Raw genomic sequence first — 25453 nt, 5'->3', positions numbered from 1 at the left:
TTTATGTTCTTGACAAGTACAGAATTTACCCACCTCCCATATGCTGTTTCTTTACTATTCTAGGTACCTCTCCATGTCCAGGCTCAGATGTTTTAATCCCGTCCTTCCAATTCCCGTGTGATGAGACCGTTAACTTAACTGTCCAGTTAAATCGGACACACTTGTCATCGTTTCTCATTATCCTCCAGTGTGAGTGATGGTGCTGCACGAATGTTCCAGACACGCCTTCAGTACATCTCTGGTACAAAGACCGCAGCCCTAGCCCGCCCCCGCCCCCGCCCCCTTTGGTGGAGGCATCCCTTCAAACACTTCTCTCCTCGGGGGCAGCAGGTAGGCTTGATGCAGGCTTGCCGGGCTGGTGCAGCCAGCTCTTCACGTCACATCAGAAACAGGCGTGTCTCACGGAGCTGCCTCCAGCGTTGAGCGTGGTGTAGGAGAGGCAAAGTTCAGAGCAGAGTCACCATCCCTCCCCTCTTCCATCGCTTATCTGCCTCACAGGTGGGATGTCTGTCGCAATGCCAGGTGCTGGCTTGGGTTCTCAGAGTTCCCGGGTGAGTTAAACCCTCTCCTCGTGTGCAGAAGCTCAGAGTATTCTACCGCACTGTGGGGCCCAATATGTAGATTCTTTTCTGAGCGCCAAGAGGACAGGGGTCCTAGTCCCGTCAGGATTGGGGTGATAGTCAGTGAGCTGTGATTCCGATCTGAGGCTTGAAAGGTAAATGGCAGTTAGTCAGATGAGAGGCTGAGGGGCGGAGGGTGCTGTGAAGGTGGGCCAGGACTTCCCAGGAGGAGGACCTGCATGTCTGAACACTACAGGCTGCTTTCTGACGGGGTCTGGGAGAGGTGAGCAGGGTACGAGCAGCTGGTTGTCGTTGGCGGGACGGTGGGAAATGAGGCTGAAACAGGGAAGGTCCTGATGATGGAGGCCTTGTATCCCCAGTGCAGGCACCCAGCCTACAGTCCTGTGCGTGCGTCGGGGGCACCCAGCCCACAGTCCTGTGCGTGCGTCGGGGGCACCCAGCCCACAGTCCTGTGCGTGCGTCGGGGGCTGTGGTGACACAGGACGCTCACGGCATGGCTGGGAAGACGAGCTGCGTGTCTGCTGGAATGTGTCTGAGCAACCTGTCTGAACCTTGAGAAGCAGCCCGGCTGGAGGAGGTAGACGTAGGAGTTTGGGATCTGAGCTCTGATTAAACGGGGCGAGGCAGGCAGTGTGTGGAGGAGAGGACGCTAGAGCCCACTCTGAGCGGAGCTGGTTGTACAGACACGGGGCACAGATGGGGTCACGAAGGAGGGTGCGGGGACCTGGCGGCCCTGGGCTTGCGAGCCGCGCAGTCCTTCTCAGGCGCTCATCGCCCCTCCTGCGTTCCCACTCCACCCTTTAAGGCCGGCCGGATTCTTCCACACCCCAAGGAAAGGTTGGCCTGGCTCATCTCCTGCTCAGTTAGTGGCCAGCGAGCTTGGTGGCAGCAGGGTCATTGTCAGGAAAGCTTGGCAGCGTCAGTGCAGCGGTTCCACTCAGGTGGAGCAGCTATAATTGACTCATTTTTGCTGAATCTAGGGTTTCCTCTCAAATCTGACACAGACTCTCAGGGAGGAGAGAGACGATGGCAGGAAGGAGGAAAATGACCTCAGCGCGGTCGAGCAGCACAGTGTGGCTGGGATAGAGTGCGAGCCGGCGCAGCCTGCGTGGTGACAGCCCTGAGCTAAGCCCTCAGGCCTGGGATGCCGCTCGGAATGCAGGACTAGCGTACCCCCAGCCTCCCGTGGTTTGCTGACCCTCTCCAGCTGGAGGGAGGCCCGTTTCCTCACCCTGCTGTGAGAACGTGTCGCCGTGGAAAGAGCCTGGGCTTCACAGGACAATATTCGGTTCAGTTCTGGCGCCTCCACAGAGGGGCTATGTGACCTTGGCGGGTTATGTCTTGCTGAGCTTCAGTGCCTTCAAGAATGTGGATGCAATAGCAATACCCTTGCTGTGCCCACACCACGCCCTTCCCATGTGATAGAGGAGCAGTGCAGATTGGCATTAACACTTGACAAGACAGCCGGGCAGCTGTGGGGCTGCGGTTGTTTCACTCACATCTGCGGATCCTTTCCTCTCTGTCTGCTGGAGAAATAGTCTTCCTCTGACTCCGCCTCTTCACGGATTCTCTGTTTTCTTTCTCTAACTAAACCATCTACCATAAGCCTTCAGAATGCCGGGGCTGGTTCTCTTCCCCCACATTCCACCCCCTGTAAGTTAGAGGGATGGTTCTGGTGTCCCGTTGGCTCCTGACCTTCACTTTTATGTCCTTACAGTCCCAAGAATCCCAAACCACACACTGAATCCCAAACCAATGGGTTCTTCCGCTCTCCAACACCATTTTGCTGCCATCTGTGACCACCTCTTCTTTGAGGACTTTGGAATCTGTCTGCTCAAATCACCAAACCCCCTGCGGCCTGCAGTGCCCAGGCCGCCTCTGTGAGCACCCAGGCCTCCTTCACTCGCAGGGAGCTGTGCGTCCCTGTGCCGCTGCCCTGAGCTACTGCCTGTGGCTCCTCTCCGTCCTTTTGACAGAAAATATTAGGTGCCCTCCTGTGTACCAGGCTCTTTGCTAGACAGTGGGGTTCAAATGTTGAACCAGGCATATAAGGTCCCTACCTTCATTGAGCTTATATCCTCCCTAGATATCCTCTCTTTACTATATTTCCGTCCCTAACTCTATAAACATGTTCAAGCACTTCCTGTCCTTAAAAATACTTCTGTCTTGAGAATATACAATGGGGAAAAGACGGTCTCTTCCATAAGTGGTGCTGGGAAAACTAGACAGCTACGTGTAAAAGAATGCAATTAGAATATGTTCTCATACCATATGTAAAAAGAAACTCAAAATGGATTAAAGACCTAAATGTAAGCCCTGAAATCATGCAACTCCTAGAAGAGAACATAAAGCAGGACAATCTTTGACATAAATCACAGCAAAACATTTTTTTGAATCTGTCTCCTAAGGTGAAGGAAACAGAAGCAAAAATAAACAAATGGGACAACATCAAACTAAAATGCTTTTCACAGTGAAGGAAACCATCATCAAAACGAAAAGGCAATCTTCTGAGTGGGAGAAAATAGTTGCAAATCATAATATCTGATAAGGGGTTAATACCCAAAATATGTAAAGAGCTCATACAACTCAAACAAATAACCAAACAACCTGATTTTAAAATGGGCAGAGGATCTGAATAGACATTTTTCCAAAGAAGATACGCAGATGGCCAGGAGGCATATGCAAAGATGCTCACCGTCAGCAGTCACCAGGGAAATGCCGGTCAAAGCCGCACTGAGCTAGCATCTCACACCTGTCAGCACGGCTGCGTTGACAAGGGTGTGGAGAGAAGGGGACCTTGGGCACTATTGGTAGGGATGTGAATTGGCGCAGTCACTGTGGAGAAGAGCCTGGAGGCTCCTCAAAATGCTACAAACACAGCTTCCACATGATCCTGCAGCTCTTCTCCCGGTGAACATCCAAAGAAAAGGAAAACACTAATCCGAACAGTACCTGTGCCCCGATATTCTGTGCACAGTAGTCAGAATATGGAATTGACCTAAGTGTCCATCAACAAATGAATGGGTAAGAAGATCTGGTGTGTGTGTGTGTGTACACGCACACAATATGGGCTATTACTCAGCCATTAAAAAAGAATGAAATTTTGCCATTTGTAACAACATGGATAGACCTGGAGAATATTATGTTTAGTGAAATAAGTCAGAGAAAGACAAATACTGTATGTTATTACTTGTATGTGGAATCCAAAAAATAAAACAAATGAATGAATATAACAAAACAGAAGCAGACTCACAGACATAGTTAACAAACTAGTGGTTACCAGTGAAGAGAGGGACAGAAGGAGGGGCAAGGTAGGGGAGGGGATTAAGAGGAACAAACTGTCTAAAAAATTAACAATAAGGATATATTATACAGCACAGTGAAATAGAGCCATTATTTTGTAATAACATTAAATGGAGTATAATTTGTAAAAATTTTGAATCACTGTGTTGTACACTTGAAACCTAATATAACCTTTAAATCAACTATGCATGCCTGCTTCCCTGGTGGCTCAGACCATAAAGAATCCACCTGCAATGCAGGAGACTGTGGTTTGATCCCTGGGTCGGGAAGATCCCCTGGAGGAGGGCATGGCACCCCACTCCAGTACTCTTGCCTGGAGAATCCCATGGACAGAGGAGCCTGGCGGGCTACAGTCCATGGGGTTGCAAAGAGTCGGACACGACTGAACGGCTAAGTACAGCACGTGCACGCACGCTAAGTTGCTTCAGTCGGGTCTGACTCTTTGCGACCTTACAGACCTAGCCCACCAGACGCGTCTGTCCATGTATTCTCCAGGCAAGAATACTGGAGTAGGTTGCGGTGACTTCCTCCAGGGAATCTCCTGCATGTCTTAAGGTTCCTGCATTAGGAGGCAGATTTTTTACCACTAGCGCCGTGCGGGAAGCCCTAAATCAACTATACCTTAATTTAAAACAGTTTTTTTAAAAATAAAAGGAAAACAGCTGCCCTTGTCCTGCGGCCCTTTAGCCAACACCCATCCCCTCTCTGGTCTTTGCCCCTTACCCTGGAACAGCTGTCTGCCCCAGCGGCTGGGCCTGTGTGCCAGCCTCAGTGCTGAGACTACTGGCCAGAAGCCTGAGGGTCCTCTTCGGGGAGCGTGTAGGCGCTGCCCTCTCCTCCTCTTCCTGGTGACACCGCTCCCGCCTCCATTCCGCTTCCCTGCCAGCCTCCGCTCACTCGCCTCGTCCGTCCGCCTGACCCTCCTGTGTCTCTCCCGTCGGGAGTGTGGTCCGCTCCTCAGTCGCCCTCTGGCCCCCTCGACACGCCCTTCCTTGGGTAGTTTTGGCCACGGCCATGTCTCTGCTGCCACTTCCATACAAAAGGCCCCCAGAGCCGCTCGGACTCCGCGGGCCCCGCCCTTCCATCCCCTCCCTTGACAGGCGGGCCCTCCCCCACGCCAGGAGCCCGGGTCTTTCCTAGGCAGGCCCTCCTCCCCATGGTCTTCACACCCAGCTGGCCCCCGGTCCCCGGGTACCCCTCCTGAGCCCCTCGTTCTCTCCTCATTTCTTGTCTCGTATTCAAAGATTTTGCTGTGTCTTTCCTAGACCCTGACATTAGCCTCTCTTTTTTATCTTTAACTTTTCATTTGTATAAAATATACAGAGATTCAAAGATAAATAAACTATCTCTGCCCTTGAGAAGTGGACGGTCCTGGCTAGTCACGGGCTTGTGAACAAACGCATCTCCTGGCGACAGGAAGACGCGCCAGTAGAAGCCTGTTTGAGAGGAGGAGCGGGTCGAGGGCCATCTGTGGCCGACTGCGCTCCTCCTGACACCTGTACGTTCCTGTCCTATACCCTCCTTCAGCACATTTGTAGATTTCCAAGACATCCTGCATGCTTCGGTGGGCGTCTTTCCAGGAATCTGACCTTTATTCAGTTAAACTGGAGCAGAGGGAGATTGAAAAGACCCCACATAATATACGGGCAGAGACTACCTCTCTGGTGCCCGAGCATCCCCTGGGAAAACCCGGAGCCCACGGTTTCTTTCTTGATTCTTTATTTAGTCAGTATTATCACATTATCAACCTGATCAGAAGATGCAGATCCAAGAAATAGGCTCAACGCAGCAGCTCACGTGTTTCTGCTGTTAAAGGAGAGTTAGGGCTCGATATTCCCTCTCGTCACCTCTATGCTCCCTTGCCCCCGTGTCCTGCACCCAGGCCTGCAGCAGGGCTCAGCCCGCATCTACAGCCTCTCCCTGTGATGAGGGAGCGGCCTCTTTCTGCAGCATCCGGGGCAGGGGAGAGCCCACAGGCCTGTCCATGCACCCCACTGACTTCAGGCCCCTAGGTGGTCTCCCTGTCTGGGAGTTTGGTTCACCTGGATGACAGGTGCTCTTCCCTGAGTAAATGTTAACCCAGCAGCTGTGAGCAGCGCTCATACTTGCGCACACTGTTCTCAGAAGCTTTGCAGAGGTGCCTGGGACGCTTCTAGCCGAGAGCTGGGGACCCCAGGCCCTCTCCTCAGTTCTGAGTTGGCTTACCTTTCTGCACCCTGGCTTTCCAGGCTCTGAGGGCTGCTTGGCCCTCTGGGTTGGTAATTTTTGGTGCACGTCTCCAAGCATTGGCAGAGCTCCCCTGGGTGTCTCTCGGTTGTGGGTTGGCCTCCCCCACGCCTGAGCCCGCTATCATCCGCCCATCACTCAGGCACGCTCGTGGACTGAGGTGCTTTCTGGCCCTCTGCACCCTGGGACGGAGCTGCTCCAGGAGGCTGGGCCAGCCTCTCGGCTTTGCTCGTTCCCTGCACCCCGGTGCCCGCATGGCCGGGGCGCCCCCCGGGCCATGCTCTCACCTGCCTGTTTGTCTTCCAGGAGCCCAGCCGCTGGGGCTGCCGTGTTACACCGACCCCGGAGGGCCGGGGATGAATCCTGCCGGGAACCCCATGGCGATGGCTTTCCAGGTCCAGCCCCACTCATCCCAGGGCAGCACGGCCTACCCACCGCCCCCTTCCTACTGCAACACGCCCCCGCCGCCATATGAGCAGGTGGTGAAGACCAAGTAGCCGGGAGCTGCCAGCAGCGGCCTGCGTGACGTGGCCGGGAGGCCGGGCAAGGCTGTCGCTCGCTCTCCCTGCTCCATCGCTGCTCACTTCCAGGAAAGGTCTTATGAGCCACTGAGGGCAAGGTCCTTTTTGACATCTTCAAAGCACAGCTTCCTCTCCCGTTTTCCTTGGAGGACCAATATTTCAGTTCACCCCACATCTCCTCTGTTTGCTCCTGTTTCCAACGTCATCTGTGCTCTGGCTGAGTGGACGATCCTGAGGGTTGACCCCTAAGCTGGCTGCCCAGGCCCGCAGGGGGAGACCCCGGCGGAAGGCCAGGCGGTTCAGGTGAGTGCGTGGGGCCGTGAGGGGGCCCGTGGGCCAGGCACCCCGCACACGGCAGGCTGCTGGCTGAAACCAGGCCCCGCAGCGCCAGCAGTCTCCTCTTCCAAAAATGATGGCGGGGCGCAGCCTCTGAGCCCTCTCCTCCCCTCCCCTTCCTGAAGCCCAGAGCGCTGCCCTTGGTACCGCCGGGGCTGGGAGAGCCCTGGGTGTCTGCACCTCAGGGAGATGGGACTCTGGAATCAGGCCAGGCTGATGTCTGTAGTTCCCCGAAGATCACTAAGGGAAGCTCTTTAAATTCATGGTAAACTGCCTCCTGCCTCAAAGCGGACATTGCATTTTATGAGCTCTTGGTCTGCCTTGCGGGGAAAAGGGAGCTGTTTTCAGAGCATCTGGGGAAGGTGGTGTGGAGTCGTGCCCTGAGGTCAGACTCAGAGTCTTTCATGGGTGTCAACAGCTGTCCGGCCTGTGATCACAGCCAGGCATCTCTGCGCCATCCCCTGAGGCAGGCCTGACGGTGCGTTGTGATGGACAGTTTCAAAGCAGAGAGGTCCATCCGGCTGGGAAGCCACGTCAGCCCCTGGAGAGAAGTGTCCTAGCAGAGCACAGCCAGTGGCTTGAGCCTGGGTGGGCAAGCCTGGGCCCTGGCTGACTGATCTCAGCAAGTGCATGCCAGGCTCTGCAAAGGAGGAGCTTGCTAACAAAAAGACAGGAACACAAAACCCCGGGACTGCAAATAGATCTCTTCCAAAAGGACTGAATTGGTTTCACTGACGAGTTAATCAAAATTAGAATAAAGATGTGGTTGGAAGTGCAAACCTGGCTCAGAAACCTCTCTGGCCCTCGAATCACAGGTAGTCCTGAATTGTTAGGTGACTGGAGTTCTGCTCCTCTGCATAGGTTATGCCCACCACCGTGTATTTAAACCCAGCTTGAGACCCGATGGGTCATGTATAGGAAGGACAAAGCATCGTAGCAGAGACGTGTCTGTGTAGTAATGGGGCGGGGGTGGGGGTGGGGTGCTGATTTGTGAAATGAACTAATCAGAGCCTCTTGAGAGGTTGTCAGTCATTGAACTTGAGCATCAGGACATCTCACTAGAGTGATACTGAGTGTTTTCATTCCCCACTCCTCGTCTCCATGTCCCTGCTCTGCGGGAGTAGGAGTGAGGAGTCAGGATGGAGACTCTGGGAGCCTCCCCAGGGATTCCACGGGACCCTCTTGGAGCCAGATGAACACTTTGGAAATAGTCTGAACATAGATGCTGCTGCTGGTGTCTTTGACCACCGAGTGTGACCTCCAGACTCCTGTCCCCAACTTCAGCCCCCACACACACTCCAGTCCTTGATTTGAATGAGACAGCAAAGCACCGCATTTGCTGTTTACAACCCAGGATAACTGCACGGGTCCAGAAGTTCCTCCTCCTCGAGGCCACTCGTTTGGCATTTCAGCTTCAGTTTCCTCCTTGACAGTTCTGATGAGAAAGCACCCCAAGCTGGAGTTGGTGCAGCTACGTAGGCACCCAAATGTTCACGATGAAATCTGTTTTTTGTTGTTTTTTTTTTATAGCAAATGATCTTAAAAGACTGGATGACTTAGGTAGCACTCAACTATTTTCTATTCATGCTTGTGTGAGATCAGCTTGGTTTTCCCTTGAACCTTGGTGAGAACCCACCCAGTGGTCAGTGTGTGTGGAAATTCCCCTTACAGTGATATTTCCTGCCCACTGTTTCCCCGTGCTGTCAGCGGACAGTGCCCACCGCTTGGAGCCAGTCCAAGCCAACTTCTGCTGCGTGAAGTCCCATAGCGCCCGCGGCTGGGAGGGGACCGGGAGTAGGTCTGTGCATGCTTTTCCTCTTGTAACACTTGGCTCATTTGTCTCTTTTGTTCTTTTGATAGGGTCATGTTTCCTATGGATGCACAATAAAAATAAATCTGGGCGTGTGCTTTGACTCTTTTGCTGGGGAGTAGCAAAGAGGGTAGAGATGAAGTTTCTGCAGGGCAGACAGCAGGCTCTGAGGTTAGCGAGTGGGGGCGGAATAGGTGGGGAAGCAGCCAGTCTCAGGAGAGCTGGAAAAAACATGCTTTCCAAGAATCTAAGGAACTTTTGTTTCACCAACGCGTTAAAAAAATCTAGTTAAATATCTAGTTAAAATATCTGAAGTAAATAGGACGACAGAATGCTTAATGACATAAACTCATAGCTAGTACTGGTATTAATTATCTGGGGGGCTGCGTGTACGGGGGCCTTGATTTTTAAATCCAACTCTATTTGGTCAGAAACTGTATTTCTCTCACAGATCTATAGCTGCTGCAGTTAGGCTGTATTTTACATGAATTACTAACTGAGATAATATGTATCAAGAAGCGTTTCATAATTTACTGTCTTAAAACAGGACAGGAAATCAGGTAGAAGATTTTCAGAGCTAATTCACACATCTCACTGGACACGCCCGGGGTCATCAACTTTCCCCAGTGAGGTGGGAGCAGGGCCATTTACACATCAAAGGTCATGACTAAAGGAGGCCAACAGAGTACTCAGTCCTATCTGTCCCCACCCCCAAATTTCACTGAACTCCAAAAGTCCATAATGTTAATAGTTGTCCAGGCAAAAAAAGTACAAGATCGGAAATTGTAATTTCTGACACAGAAGGTGGTGCGTGGGACTGATGAAGAAACCCACATCTGAGAAGGTGGGAGCTGAAAATGTGCGGAGAATTTCAGCGACTCAAAGAATCCAAAACCTCAGTTTTTTCAACTGCAAAATGCGGTCATACTACTTGTTGCTTGTCCCAGGCTTCTACCAGGCACTTTATGGTCACTCAGCAAATGTTAGAACTCCTCTGTTCTTCACTCCACATTTTCCTGAGCAAGAGGAACTGAAGAGAGAGAGAGAAGGAGTTCCCAGCTAGTCCTCTGCCCATCAGGAGAAGAGCTCCGTGGTGTGACAGGAGCACATTCCCTTTGAATACACCCAAGATATGAAGATGGAAATTGAAGGGACCCCATACACTGCACCTGCCCCCTATGTCACCTTACCGTCTTGAAATGTTGGGGTGGGCTGCTCAGCCATGGGTGTAGAGCCCACCAGAGCTGGGAAGGAGAAACTTCAGGCAACTTTGTTTTCCTACCATTTATATGTAGAAGGATGTCTGTGAGTGCCCCAGATCTAGCCATGAATGATAAGCAGTATTTTGTCCGTCATATTACTGGGGTGTATCTTTTGCCATTCCCTGACCCCGCCCCCAGCTCTTTATTATAATGCCCCTGCCTCACCAGCTGTGCCAAAGTGTCTGGGACAGATCCTGCTCAAAGCCTTTCTCAAAATGGTGTGATGGGAGTGGGTATGATTATCAACACAACCCCCCTCCGTTAAAGCTGGGTTCTGTTGGATCTCCCTACTAGGAGATTTGAGTTCTGATTCCAGCCACAAAGGACTGGCTTTCCTTCTGTGAGGAAAGGCTCCTGACCTTGTGATCAGGAATAGTGTAGAAAGGGTAGAAGAGAGCCACCCTTTCAGCTGGAACAGGGGTGCATGGGAGCACTGCATTTTCTTCCTCTCTGAACTTGAAACCACAAACAGCCTTGAGGTCCTGAAGCCCCTAAGTCATATTTGCCACAGACCTGGTGTTCATTGTACAGGAATTGGAGGTGGATGAAGATGAAAGAGGAAGTAAAAAAGTTAGCTTAAAGCTCAACATTCAGAAAACTAAGATCATGGCATCTGGTCCCATCACTTCATGGCAAATAAATGGGGACACAGTGGCTGACTTTATCTTTTTGGGCTCCAGAATCATTGCAGATGGTGACTGCAGCCATGAAATTAAGACACTTACTCCTTGGAAGGAAAGTGATGACCAACCTAGACAGCATATTAAAAAGCAGAGACATTACTTTGCCAACAAAGGTCCATCTAGTCAAGCCTATGGTTTTCCCAGTGGTCATGTATGGATGTGAGAGTTGGACTGTAAAGAACGCTGAGCACAGAAGAATTGATGCTTTTGAACTGTGGTGTTGAAGACTCTTGCGAGTCCCTTGGACTGCAAGGAGATCCAACCCGTCCATCGTAAAGGAGATCAGTCCTGGGTGTTCATTGGAAGGACTGATGTTGAAGCTGAAACTCCAGTACTGTGGCCACCTGATGCGAAGAGCTGACTCATTGGAAAAGACCCTGATGCTGGGAAAGATTAAGGGCAGGAGGAGAAGGGGACGACAGAGGATGAGATGGTTGGATGGCATCACCGACTCAATGGACATGGGTTTAGGTGGACTCTGGGAGTTGGTGGTGGACAGGGAGGCCTGGCGTGCTGCGGTTCATGTGGTCACAAAGAGTCAGACACAACTGAGCGACTGAGCTGAACTGAACTGAATTGAACCAGGTATGTACCTTTGAAAAGTGCCTGGGCAGAAATGATCCCTCATGTTTTTAAGGAAGAAAGAAATTTTTCATCTTGCTTTAAAGTTTACAGGGAGAAATGCTTTTAGATATATGTTCTAGACCAGGACTGTCCATTAAAAACATATCAGCTAAGTATACTAAATTTTCATTAATTACATTAAAAAGGTGAAATTTATTTTAATATCTCATCCAATGTATGAAAATATTATTTCAACATGTAGTAATATAGAATATATTAACAAGAAATGTTACATTCTTCTTCCATACTGTCTTCCAAATCCAGTGTGGATTTTATATTCACCAGCACAGTGAACTTTGAACAGCTGCTTCCCAAGTGCCCAGTAACTCTCCAGCCAGTGGCTGCTTTATGGGACAGTGTGGGGTGAGTTAGTAAGAAAATACTCCCCTCCTGTGTTCTGGCTGGTCACTCACAACAAAATCCGGTGAGGTTAAAAGGCAATTAATTATAAAAAGGTTAAAGGTAAAGTTCAACCTCAGGTGACAGTCTACAGCTTCTAGGGAATCAACATATTCTCTAAAACGTCTGATATTGTAGATTCTGTAACAAAACTCAAGTGTTAAGGTTATAAGTCAAGGGTCTTGAGAAGTACAGGGGAGAGTTTTTCCTGAGCTCCTGGCATGAGGGGTGCTGCCCCCATTGCAGCTCAGCCCCAGCGGCTCTGCTAAAACACACCCCTGGGGACAGCCTGCAGGTCTAGCGGACCTGGGAATTGTGCCCAAGACCACGTGCTCAGCTCTGGTAGATGATGCTAGGACTAGCCCTGGGGTCTTGGGCCCCAAATGTCCCCCAGTTACCAGCTGTCACTCCTTTGTTCTCACCAAGTTCTCCAAGGAAACTGAAATCCTGGGTGGAGTGAGTTGCTCTCAAGCCAGGGCCGAGAGCACAGGCAGCGTTAGCTTTTTCAGGCCTGTCGTTATCGGGGCGGGGGGGGGGGGGCCTCAGCAGTGTGAGAAATGCAGACACAAAGGTCCTCTGGTCAGAGTCCTCCTCCCCTCAAACCTGCTAAGCATGCCCTTGAGTGAGTTTCTCCTCTCAAACGTGGCCAGGATGTGGGCAGGGCGTCTAGGACTTGTCCCTCCCGGATCTAGACCGGGCCCTGGAATGCAGGAGCGGGAGGGGTGAGGGCCGGTAGGGAGCTGACAGCAGCTACGGAGCGCAGAGTCCGGAGGGCAGCGGAGCTCCTGCCTCCCCAGGACCCGGCCGGCAGTCTGCTCCCCGGCCCCTTCTCCGCCCTCTCCTGGGGAGATGCGAGGCCCGACCCTCTTTCCAGGTGGCCCGTCCACTCGCCGAGGTGGCGGCCGGGTCTGGAGGGTCTGTGTGCCTCGCCCTGAAGCACCAAAGCCCGCAGTGCCAGGAAGGCGTCGGTGGGCTCTGGGGAGCCCTGGGAAGCAAGTCTGGGCCTCGCTCAGGTCGGCGCCCGGCCCGCCGCCTCCCTTGAACCTGGGGAGGACGCTCTCGGAGCTCTGACCTTGGCGACCAGCTCCCTCGTGCCACCTTCTGCTCCTGCTCCGTCTTCCCTCATCTCCCCGCCTTAGCCCTGGCGGGCGCGGAGGACACCGCACACACAGGCATGCCCGTCCCGAGCGCTCGACCCCGGAGTCGTCCGGACGACTGGGGTCACGGGACGTCCCTGTCCCCGGCTCTCCGTCTGGAAAGTGGGGTTTCGGAGGCGCCCAGCGTTGGAGTGCGGGTTGGACAGCCCCACGCTGAGCCCGGGGTCGGGGCCGCGGCTTCTGAGCCCGGATCGACCGCCCGAGCGGGGACTGGAGGCCCGGCCCCCGGCCCCTCGGACCCCGCTTCTCCCAGCGCCCGCCCCTAGCCCCGCGGAAGCGCCGCACCCGCGTGAAGACGGTGGAACGGCCCCGGGGAGGCTCCAGGAGGGGACCCTGCTTACCCTTCTTGGCAAAGTCCCTGCTGATATTTTTCACTCAAAACTAAACTTTATTGTTAATCTAATTGCAAAAGCAATCCAAGCTCACTGCAGAAAATGCAGCCCTTACAGGAAAGCGCACGGCAAAGGGAAAGTGGAAATCCCCTGCGACCCCAGCATCCCAGTTCTGCAGGTGGGCGTGTTCCCGTCGCTTCCGAGGTCCCCTGGCTCCGACGACACACAGCGAGCCATCTTTTGTCACCAGCTTTTCTCGAGCGCTTTGCCTGACCTGCAAACCTCCGCCTGCGAGGATTCCGTAGCGCCCCGGCACACCGCTGCTCAGCGGCTGACGCAACCCACGCACTCGGATCAAATGTGGGGGTCGTTCCATTTTATCTCTCAGTTTTAAACAACAAAATATTCTCCAGACTCAGAATCATGGGTGTGACTTTTGCATAAGGCGGGTGGTGGAGGCCGGAGAGATGTTCAGGAGCGGACGGGGCCGGGCCCGGCCGGGGCGGCGCGGGGTGAGGGCGCCCTGAACACCCGCCGGCCTCGACGCTCTCCCTCCCGCGCCAGCTCTGCCGCCGAGAGTTCAGGAAAGTACCCCTGGCTGGGGAAGCCTGGTCCCGTGTGACTGTGCGGCCGAGATTTCCAGCACCCTCCCAGGACGATGGCTGGCGTGAAAAATCAGGCTCTGCTGTGCTGCCTGTCGGGTCGCTGGAACAACTCTGGATGATGTGTGCCAGCTATACCCACCTGAACACACAGGACCCAGTCCCTCGCGAATCTGCCCCATTGCACCGCCTACCAACCTACATTTTTCGTTATAATTTTACCACATACATGTTTTGCTTCACTTTTAACTTTATAGTATTAATACATTTCTCCAACTTTCTTTTTTTGCAAAAGCTCTAGCTAATTTTTCCCTACTATGAACAATGCTATGCTGAGCCTGCTCGTGACCATTTTTAATGTTCATCCACATTTATTTCCTCAGAATAAAATCTGAAGTTGCTGGGTCAAAGCATGTTTAGGGCTTTTGGTACACATTACCATTAGCAAAGTTGTATTCACTGTCCCGCCAGCCTTTGCCAGCGCTGCCTATGATTGTGGGTCCATGTGTAGTTGCCAACTTGAGGAGGAGCCGGAAGCCCCGTTTTTCGTTAATTTGTATCATTCATTACACGAATCTCTCACCAACTGTAAGAAACATCTTCTTGAACGGTGTGCAGTTGGCAAGACCAGGCTGGCAAGACTAAGCTCCCATGGAAAAGAGAAGGTTGGGAAGAAAAATGAAACACAGCACATTAAATAAATACACTATGATATATAAACAAAGCCCTGAGTATATATATAGCATTAAGTATGTAGATACTTCAAAGGTAGCTTTAAATGTATGTTACAAGTGGAGTAAGTAAAAGCCCTCTGAGCTGTCCAACCCGAACACCTGTGGCATTCTTCCCCGAACCCTTCTTCAGTTTTTCCTCCCTCCTGTTCTCTGAGGACACACATCCTGCCTCTGACGTGTCTGAGCAGCTCACACCTGGCAACACCCGAGTCCTCATGGCGTTCTTCGGCGAGACGCCCCGCTCACCGCGGTCTCTGGGGTCTGAGCAGCTCTGCTGCTTCCTCACTCTGGGCACACTGGCTTCCTCAACGGCACCCTGAGGGTAGGGACACCTCCACTGTCGCTCGGTTTAATCCAACCCCATTCCCTTCCCTGTCTCTTCCACAGAAGCCCAGAGAGTCAGACATCACACTCATTTTCCCAGTCTTTTTGCAACATGGGTGCAGTCTTGGCCCAAGATAAGTACTATGGAAGTCCACTCTGGGCCTCCGGGAAAGATGTCACTTCTGCCGTAAATGAGACTGTAATTGCTGGCCCTGCCACATGCAGGCTCACCCTGCTTTTATCACTGATGTGATACCTGGAGCTGCAGCATCCACTTGCAACCATGGTGGAAAGGCCACAATGATCAGAGAGATACCAGCTTTCCTAGAGTTGAACCATTTCTAGGTTTCTTATTACCTGAAAAAATAAATTCCTGTTAATCAGAGATTTTCTCTAAGTAGCCTTCTTTGTGGGGTGGTTGTAAGAAGCATGTGAAGTAATTTTTAAAAAATATTTATTCATTTACTTATTCATTTGGCTGTGTCTGGTCTTCGTTGCGGCATGTAGGGTCTAGTTCCCTGATGAGGGATCAAACCTAGGCCCCTGGCATTGGACGTGCAGAGCCTTAGCCGCTGGACCAGCAGGGAAGTCTCTAAAGTAATTTTTTTAAAGACTACATACAGTATCTAATACTGATAATTACTCAATAAAAGCTGTTTTCTAATTATTTTAGTAGTGTTAGCACCAGCTGATCTCAGTTATCACAGGGTATTTTCAGTCAAGTGGCTAGCAGCAAGAAGATGCTTGCTGAAGGTCATTATCTACTTCCAACTAGCGTCAGTGACCTTGGGCAAGTCTTGAGCCTCTGTGGGCTTCAGTTTCCTCAGCTGCTTATAAAATAATATCAAAGTTTCCTCTCAGATCTAAAATTCTTTGATTTTATTTTCTTTTCTCTAGACATCTTGCCATCACAGAATATGGTATCCCAGCTGACAACCGAGAATGATGTGGAGGACATTTGATGTTCCTAGTTACACGTGCAATTTACAAGTCCCTCGGGGCACCCCGGGACTCCCAGGCAGGCCTCTGTGAGTGATGCTGTATGGAGTATGAAATACCACCTAAGAAATAGTCTTGCCTAAAATGTCCAACCTCATATAATAGCATCTGGAGCAGTGTTATTTGAAAAAAGATTTTATGATGATGAAAATAATGCCACTGTCCAGTATACTTCCCTGATAGCTCAGCTGGTAAAGAATCTGCCTGCAGTACAGGAGACCCCGGTGGCATTCCTGGGTCGGGAAGATCCGCTGGAGGAGGGATAGGCTACCCACTCCAGTACTCTTGAGCTTCCCTGTGGCTCAGCTGGTAAAGAACCCGCCTGCAATACGAGAGACCTGAGTTTGATTCCTAGGTTGGGAAGATCCCTTAGAGAAGGGAAAGGCCACCCACTCCAGTATTCTGGCCTGGAGAATTCCACGGACTGTACAGGTCAGACACAACTGAGCGACTTTCACTTTTTACCGGTACACTAGTAAAAGTGTTTCTTAGTCACTAGGTCGTGTCTGACTCCCTGCGACCCAATGGACTGCCGCCTGCCAGGCTTCTCTTCCCGTGGAATTTCCCAGGCAAGAATACTGCTGTGGGCTGTTGTTCAGTCACTCAGTTGTGTCTTGACTTCTTGTGACCCCATGGACTGTGGCACGCCAGGCTTCCCTGTCCTTCACTATCTCCCAGAGTTTGCTCAAACGCATGTCCATTGAGTCAATGATGCCATCCAGCCATCTCATCCTCTGTCGTCCCCTTCTCCTCCTGCCCCCAATCCTTCCCAGCATCAGAGTCTTTTCCAATGATTCGGCTCTTTGCATCAGGTGACCAAAGTATTGGAGCTTCAGAATATTCAGGGTTAATTTCCTTTATAGGATTGACTGGTTTGATCTCCTTGCAGTCCTAGGGACTCTCAAGAGTCTTCTCCAGTATTACAGTTTGAAAGCATCAATTCTTCGGCACTTAGCCTTTTTTATGGTCCAACTCTCACATCCATACGTGATTGCTGGAAGAACCATAGCTTTGACTATATGGACCTTTTTTGGCAAAGTAATGTCTCTGCTTTTTAATATGCTGTCTAGTTTGGAAATAGCTTTCCTTTCAAGGAGTAAGCGTCTTTTAATTTCATGGCTGCAGTCACAATCCGCAGTGATTTTGGAGTCCGAGTAAATAAAGTCTGTCATTGTTTCCATTATTTCCCCATCTATTTGCCATGAAGTGATGGGGCTGGGTGCCATGATCTTTGTTTTTTGAATGTTGAGTTTTAAGCCAGCTTTTTCACTCTCCTCTTTCACCTTCATCAAGAGGCTCTGTAGTTTCTCTTTGCTTTCTCCATATTTTTTTCTTTTGTCATCTGCATATCTGAGGTTATTGATATTTCTCCCAACAATCTTGATTCCAGCTTGAGCTTCATCCAGCCCAGTGTTTCCCATGATGTACTCTGCATGGAAGTTAAATCAGCAAGGTGACAGTATACAGCCTTGACGTACTTCTTTCCCAATTTTGAACCAGTCCATTGTTCCATGTCTAGTATTAACTGTTGGTTCTTGACCTGCATACAGGTTTCTCAGGAGGAAGGTAAGGTGGTCTGGTATTCCCATCTCTTTAAGAATTTCCTACAGTTTGTTGTGATCAATCAAAGACTTTAGCATTGTCAATAAAGCAGAAGTAGATGTTTTTCTGGAATCCCTTGCATTTTCTATGATCCAGCAGATGTTGGCAATTTGATCTCTGGTTCCTGTGCCTTTTCTAGATCCAGTTTGTACATATGGAAGTTCCCGTTCACACACTGTTGAAGCCCGGCTTGAAGGATTTCAAGCGTTACCTTGCTACCGTGTGAAATGAGTGAAGTTATGCGGGTGGATTCTTTACTGTCTAAGCCACTTGAAACGAGGCTAGAGAGATGCAGATAGTGGATATAAAAATTCAAGTTAATCTTCATTAAACTAATTTACATTCAAATAATCATTGTAGCTAGTGGTTACCATGTTGGACAATGTAGCTCCAGAATCCAAACCTAACCTTCAAGCTGCAGGAAGTGGGAGATGGCAGAACAAGTTTCCATGGGAAAGAGACGGACTCAAGGGGGAGATTGTAGGACAGCAGTCCTGGAGTCTTCAGAAAGTCAGCGTCATTAAAAAAATCCAAAAAAGCAAGTGAGGTGGGGGCTGTCCAAGGTTATGAAAAGATTAACAAAATACAAAGCAGAAACCTAGATGGATCTCAACTGAAAACAGCAACACAGACTTACAGCTCTGCTAATTGGGAGGGGCATGAGCCACGGCCTGGATGCAGCAAAATATCACAGGATCACTGTAGCTTTCTCAGGGTGACACCAGTATTGTGACTATGCAGCGCATTGTTATTTTTAGAAGATGCGCAAGGAGGTACGAGTAAAGGGTCATAGTGCTGACAACTTTCTAATGATGCAAGAGGTGGGGGCAGGGGAGAGAGAGAAAGAGAGCACTAAAGCAGATATGGCGAATGTTTTAAAAACAGTCCCGTCATGCATGATACTTCCTCCAAGAAAGTAGAAAAGGTACTTACTGAACTGAGTGACTTACAAGAGATTTCCAGGCAGAATGTTCAAGATGCCATCTGGCTGCTTTCCACTCGTTACAGTGAAATGCAGGATTGAAGAGATGCTCAGAGAGGCTCTTAAACACAGATGAGTCAGAGTTGCTGGTTCTGAAAATTCTCAGACCCTCAGATGGCAAATGATGCTAAAATGAAGAAATGGCTTCCAGTCAAAGATAAAACTCAGGGGACTGTCAGGAAAATATGGTATAGATGAAGGCAAGTGTGTAGCTGTGAAATCTTTCATTAAGAGTTTTGTTGGAGGAAACAGTTGGGCCACAACAAACTCTTCAAATAAACGAAAGGGCTTTGTGCTTCCATAGCCCAGACGTTGATGGGGGGTGAGCCTCTGGGGAGTCTTGGGTGGGGCAGGGTGTGTTTTTTCAGGTGGAGCATGTAGCCAGCCTCCGGGATGGCCCTGAATGATCCCCACCTCCTGAGATGTGAGCTCTCACCCAGTCCTTCTGCACTGAGTGCAATACTATGGAAGTGATGGTGTATGACCGATGTCTGGCCATAAAAGAATGACCTTGGTCTCTCCTTGCTCTGGGGCATCCGGTTGCTGTGTCATTTGGACTCTCAGGCAGCTATACGGTGAGTGTACTGGGTTGGAATTGCCCCCCTCCTTCATCTCCTTCTTGGAACTTCAGGATGTGATCTTATTTAGAAATAGGGTCTTTGTAGATGTCGTTAGTTAAGAGGAGACCATAACTGGGTAGGGTGTGCCCATAATCCAACATGACTGATGTCCTCAGAAGAACAGAAAGAGCCCAGAAACACGCACACTGCTGAGGACACGTGTGAAGATGTAGACAGAGACTGCGGTGATGGATCCGCGAGGAAGAGGGCCAGCAATCCCAGAAGCTATGAGAAAGGCATGGGACAGATAGATGCTCCCCCAGATCCTTAGAGAGTGTGACTCTGACAACAGCTTGATTCCGGACTTCCAGCTGCAAGTGCTGAGACAATGAGTGTTTCAAGCCCCCGGAGTGTTTAACTCTGCACGGTGGCCGCGGGAAATGCCAGAGATGAACTGAGCCCCCTGCTGCCAATGCCAGCTTGCTAGCCCAGGGGTGCCCGTCTTGGAAGTCTGCCTTCAGCTCTAACCTCATGACAGACGCTGAGCTAGAAATGCTGAGTTGGTCTTCAATTTCTGTCCTATAAAAACAGACCTGTTTACTGTTATCTTAATTGACGTTTGGGGTATCTTGTTACACAGCTAAGATTAACACTGCACAGATCTTGGGGGAAGGCCATACACTTGAATCAATGAATAAATCACTTATTTAGTTTACAGTTTATTTATTCTGGTCTAGAACTCTGATGATGCTTTGGTGGCTTGTTTTGAGCAATCAACTTAAATCCGAGATTATCAGACTGAAGTAGTGGTTTGGGAAATGGTATGGCCTTAAAGGTGGTTGAAAATCCAAACTTTTATTCCGCAGGGCACGAACCCTGATACTTCACACCCCCTGAACACACTGCCTTTCTTCCTATTCTTTTCAAGACATAAGGCTCTCCTCTTCGGCCCTTCTTGCCCAGTCACTACTGCGTGTCACGGTCATGGTTCTAATGGTCCTTTCCAGACCATTATACTCCCATGCTTCCAGTTTCAATTAGGCCCCAATTAGAGGAAACTTCAAAATATACAAAAGAACAGAGATTAGGATAACGAACTCTTATGTAGCCATTACTGAGCATCAACAATTGGCCTTGAGTTCAACAGCCAAGTTTATTTCCTCTACCTCTATTCCTTCTGGTCCTTCCTTGCATTATTTGGAAGTAAATCTCAATCATTTCATCCATAAGAATTACAACATGTAGCATTATCACACAATTAAAATTAATAATAACTCTTTAATATTGTTAAAGATACAACCAGTATTTACATTTTTTTATTTTAATTTTTTTTAATAAATCATGTTTATATCCAAATAAGGTCACATCATAATATTGATTTCCATATCTCTTTGGACCTGTAGGTTTTCCCTCCATTTCTTTTTATCCCTTTGCTTTTTTTTTTTTTTTTTAATGCTGTAAATGAAACCAGGTTGTCTGTCTTGCAGGCTTAGCCGTAGTCTGGAATTTTCTGGTCGTATCTCCATCATCACAGTGATTCAAGCATCTCTGTGATGTGTGTCTTTCTTGTAAACTGATAGGCAGAGAAATTTAATCAGACTCTGGGGTTTTTTTTTCTCAATTTTTTTGAAGGTCAGCTTCAGAAGTAGTGGTGTGTAATCCAGTCAGGAGGTATGTGATGTCCACTTGTCTCCAGATAGCAACTGACTATCACTGATGAGACTAATTAATTAAGGGGCAAAGTAGTAACATTCACATTCTCTTCCTCCTTTAAGTGTATCATAGGCTGGACACTGAGGATCGCACTTGTATGAACAGAGTATAGACAGGAACCATCAGTTCATGTGCGTGAGTGAATGCTTAGACCTGGAGTACATCTCTGGCCACAGCCTTGCCGTCTCTGCTCTGCCCACTAAACCTTAAATGTGATGTCACTCTACCATCCATTCTAATGGCCCATCCTCCTACACCACCCTCACTTCTCAGTGAGGATGGAAATCAGTTCCATTTTTATCCTTGACTTAAAAATGTCTGATGCAACATCCAAAAATTTGTGTCTCGTTGAATCTCTTGTCCATACCTCAGTAGCTCCTAACTTGGGCAGCTTATTCAACCCTGAGTTGCCTTGTAGTAAAACATAGCTTGGGCTTCCCAGGTGGCGCGAGTGGTAAAGAACCTGTCTGCAGGAGACATGAGATGTGGATTCGATCCCAGGGTCAGAAAGATTCCCTGGAGGAGGGCATGACATGCCACTCCATGGCAACTCTCATTCCCATTCTTGCCTGGAGAATCCCATGGATGAAGGAGGCTGGCAGGCTACCATCCATAGGGTTGCAAAGAACTGGACATGACTGAATGACTTAGCATGCATGCAAAACGTGGCTGAGCAGCCTCTGCACAGGCATCACAAAGACTGAGCGCGACATTGCTTATTAGTGCTTCACACAGTCCAGCCCAGCATGCCATCACCATCATCATCACACATTAGAAACGAAATGCACTCAAGCAATTAAAGCCAGTAGATGTATGAGAGCCTAGAATGAAAGTGTGAAGAATACCTTGTTGCTGCAGCCCTCAAGCAGGTTATTGGGAACAATACCAATGACTCAAAAATGTGCCAATTTTATTTTTATTTATTTTTTATTGAAGTATATTTGATTTATATCAGTTTCCAGTATACAACATGGTGAGTCCGTATTTCTATAGATGATACTCCATTTAAAGTTATTAAAACAATATTACTAGAGTATGCTGTGGATGTGTGCATGCTACAGTGGGAGGGCAAGCACCGCCTGGAAGGCAGGCCTCGTGGTTCCTAGAAGAGATGGGGACGCGCTGTGACAACAGCAGGGAGAACTGGCGAAGCCCGCTGTGCCTGGTGGCCAGGCTGCCCACTGCTCTCTGAGCTGCTGCTGGCACAGCAGCAGCCAGTCCATTGTCACAGACTGTCCTCCCTGGAAAACGATCTGATGTCAGTGACTTAATCCCTGATTACAGTAAAAGTGACAATTTTACTGAGTATTTGCACTGTGCTCAAATTATTTAATTCTCCCCACAACCCTTTATTCTTTATTGAAAGTGGCAGAGCTCAGACGGGAACTCAGTGAGGCTGGGGTGAGACCGCTCGGACTCCCCCCTCTCCCCGGGCACAGGCGGGGGCGCACGCCGGCGTGTCTCTCTCCTCCCCTACCCTCCTCCACCTCGCTGCTCTTGGTGACCTTCGAGGTCTGTTCTTCCAGGGATGGCAAACATTTGTGACGGTAAAATAACTGAGAAACTACGGGGTTTTACAAACGCTTAACATTTTTCCATTACGTATTTTTCTATTTGACAAAAATAAAATGGTTTTCTATATGGGACAAAATCAAAAATAAAATGCTAGTAAGAAAGTTCAAGGTAAGAAAACTTCCAAAAACAGTCTGGGCACAAACAGCACCCACCCCTCACTAGACCCTACACCCACCCGTGGCAGTAAAGGGGCTGGTGCATCAGTGGGACATTTCAGTTCTGCTCAGGGTGTGGTGATTATGGCACGGGGTAGTGCTCAGTATAGCTCAGGAACAGTCCCTGAACACTCTCGCGAGCTCAAAGCACCGGGCCATGCCGGGCCCTGCAAACCAGCTGGGAAGCTGGGGAGAGGAGCTGTGGTCTGAGCACTTGGGCCTCCCAAGGTCAGTGAGCAGCCTGTGCCCAGCTGATCTGCAAAGAGCAGGAAGTCAAGGGGGAGGAAAGAGTCGCAGGCTGAGGAAGCCCCCAGCCCACATCAAGAAGGGCAGAGCCCCCTTGCAGCTGCCCAGACCCTGCGCACTGCGGGGAGCTCTGGAGGGCATCTGGAGGGCGGGGAGGAGGTTGGGCCCCCAGGTACCATGATGCCTCCCTACCTGCCCAGCAGTGGGCTCCTCCCCTTCCTGAGCCAAACTGGAACCTTCTTTTCTGGATGGAGTTCTGACCTCTGACCCAGAGGAGAGGCGAGCCGGGTCACGGTTGCAGTACCATCAGAGAGAGTGGTTGTCCCTTCTTCCTCCCTGGGGGGCTGCTCAGCAGGGACTGAGGGATCCCAGACAGCGAGCCCAGTCCTTCCCCAACTGGATGATCCAGGCCACTCAGCACCACTCGGACCACAATTTCCAATCAGCTTCTGCAGCATAAAACTAGTAGACCGACCCTCTAACATGAAAGATAGAAACTACAGCCAACAGACAGGGAGAGTAATTCAGATAAACTAAAAAGCAAGCAGGACATGGCTGGAAAAACCGTTCCTCTCCTCCCGCTGACTCATCCCGGCACATCCAGACTGGACCTTCTGAAGCAACGGAGAGGAGAGTTGAGAGCATGTGCTCCTCAAGTGTGGGGGCCCCAGGGAAGCTCAGCCTGGCAGTTGTCAGAAAACGAATTCTCAGGTCACACGCCAGCCCTCCTAAACCAGACAATCCCAGCAATCCACATCCCCACAAACCCTCCCTGGAGCTGCTGAGTGAAGTGTGAGCCCCTCATCCCCTTTCCCACGCTCCTGGGCAACAGTCACACTTTCCTTCCTCCCCTCACACCCCACACCTCGTCTTCCTCCATCTTCACTCAGCATATGCTGCCTCACTTCCCACTTCACCGAGACAAGTGAAGAAGCCAGAGGACGGCACAGCTCCCTCCACCGCCACCCAGCCCCTGCCTCCGCGCCCATCTGTTACCCACAGGCTCCTCTCTGGCTGAGCAGCCGCCTGGCGCCAGCCCCCATCTCCTCTGCCTACCTGAAGACATCTCTTCTGTTACCCACAGGCTCCTCTCTGGCTGAGCAGCCACCTGGCGCCAGCCCCCATCTCCTCTGCCTACCTGAAGACATCTCTCCGCAAACACCCCTTTCTGCTCTGCATCACTTTTAAAAGAAGCCCTCATTGGATCACACTGATTTACAAACATGCTGTTATTTTTCTGAAGGAAAAAGTTTTTTTCTCAATCGTATTTCTCTTACAAACTATGGCCCCATTTCTTTCCTCTCTTTTGCAACAAAACTCCTTTAGTGTTGTCCGTTCTGCTCCCCAGTTCATTAAGGACCTCGGGGTGATGAATGCAGTGGCCAATTCTGAGGTTTTCACTGTCCAGGATCATCCGGAACAGCCAATGACTCCGCTGCACTTTCCGCACTGGCTCCAGGAACACAGACCCCACCCAGCGACTTCTTCCTCTTGGCCTCCTTGGCTGGAGCAAACTCCTCTGGATCCTTAATGCTGCAGGCTCTGCTTTCCCTGTTCCCTTTAGCCTCACCTTCTGGGTGAGCTCATCCGGCTCACAGGTGTAAATAACCAATATGCAAATGACTCCACAGTGACAGTCCCCTCCCAGATCTCCCTCCCAACTCCAGCAGTCGGGCCACCTCCCACTCCACAAGCCTAAGCAGACTCTGACCCCGCAGTGGCCTCTTCCACATCTCAGCTGCAGGCAACGTCCTTTCCAAGGCCTGGGCGCTCCAACTCTGCTGGCTCCTCCTTGCTCTGCACCTGGCTGTCAGCGACCCTACTGGCTCCAGGACACATCTAGAGAACAAAGCTAGTGGGGGTGATGGAATACCAGCTGAGCTATTTCAAATCCTGAAAGATGATGCTGTGAAAGTGCTGCACTCAATATGTCAGCAAATTTGGAAAACTCAGCAGTGGCCACAGGACTGGAAAAGGTCAGTTTTCATTCCAATCCCAAAGAAAGGCAATGCCAAAGAATGCTCAAACTACCGCACAATTGCACTCATCTCACACACTAGTAAAGTAATGCTCAAAATTTTCCAAGCCAGGCTTCAGCAATACGTGAACCATGAACTTCTAGATGTTCAAGCTGCTTTTAGAAAAGGCAGAGGAACAAGAAATCAAACTGCCAACATCTGCTGGATCATCAAAAAAGCAAGAGAGTTCCAGAAAAACATCTATTTCTGCTTTATTGACTATGGCAAAGCCTTTGACTGTGTGGATCACAATAAACTGGGGAAAATTCTGAAAGAGATGGGAATACCAGACCACCTGACCTGCCTCTTAAGAAACCTGTATGCAGGTCAGGAAGCAACAGTTAGAACTGGACATGGAACAACAGACTGGTTCCAAAAAGGAAAAGGAGTACGTCAAGGCTGTATATTGTCACCCTGCTTATTTAACTTATATGCAGAGGACATCATGAGAAATGCTGGGCTGGAAGAAGCACAAGCTGGAATCAAGATTTCCAGGAGAAATATCAATAACCTCAGATATGCAGATCACACCACCCTTATGGCAGAAAGTGAAGAAGAACTGAAGAGCCTCTTGATGAAAGTGAAAGAGAAGGGTGAAAAAGTTGGCTTAGAGCTCAACATTCAGAAAACTAAGATCATGGCATCCAGTCCCATTACTTCATGGCAAATAGATGGGAAAACAGTGGCAACAGTGGCTGACTTTATTTTC

The 25453-nt window shown here is 50.0% G+C and overlaps 1 protein-coding gene across 6 annotated transcripts in view; it reads left to right on the top strand.

Moving 5' to 3' along the window:
* The window catches only part of VOPP1 (VOPP1 WW domain binding protein), a 152539-nt gene extending 143671 nt beyond the window's left edge, over positions 1 to 8868 (top strand). For 2 of the 6 annotated variants that reach the window (XR_014065221.1, XR_014065224.1), the window contains 2 exons: positions 6417 to 6934; positions 7386 to 8868. Coding sequence is in view for 2 of the 6 variants with exons in the window: in XM_081529441.1 (XP_081385567.1) it covers positions 6417 to 6607 (191 nt within the window). In the remaining 4 variants the exon portion in view is untranslated. Of the gene's footprint in view, positions 1 to 6416 lie in introns of all 6 variants that reach the window. The other 4 variants (XM_081529441.1, XM_081529442.1, XR_014065222.1 and 1 more) reach the window with 3 other exon arrangements.
* The last annotated feature ends 16585 nt before the right edge of the window (positions 8869 to 25453 follow it).

The sequence above is a fragment of the Giraffa tippelskirchi genome, chromosome 9, assembly GCF_054371585.1.
Source record: "Giraffa tippelskirchi isolate mGirTip1 chromosome 9, T2T-mGirTip1v1.2.pri, whole genome shotgun sequence".
NCBI classification, from domain to species: Eukaryota; Metazoa; Chordata; class Mammalia; order Artiodactyla; family Giraffidae; genus Giraffa; species Giraffa tippelskirchi.
The sequence above is the reverse complement of the archived record's forward strand: the minus strand, read 5'-3'. Positions and strand labels throughout refer to the sequence as shown.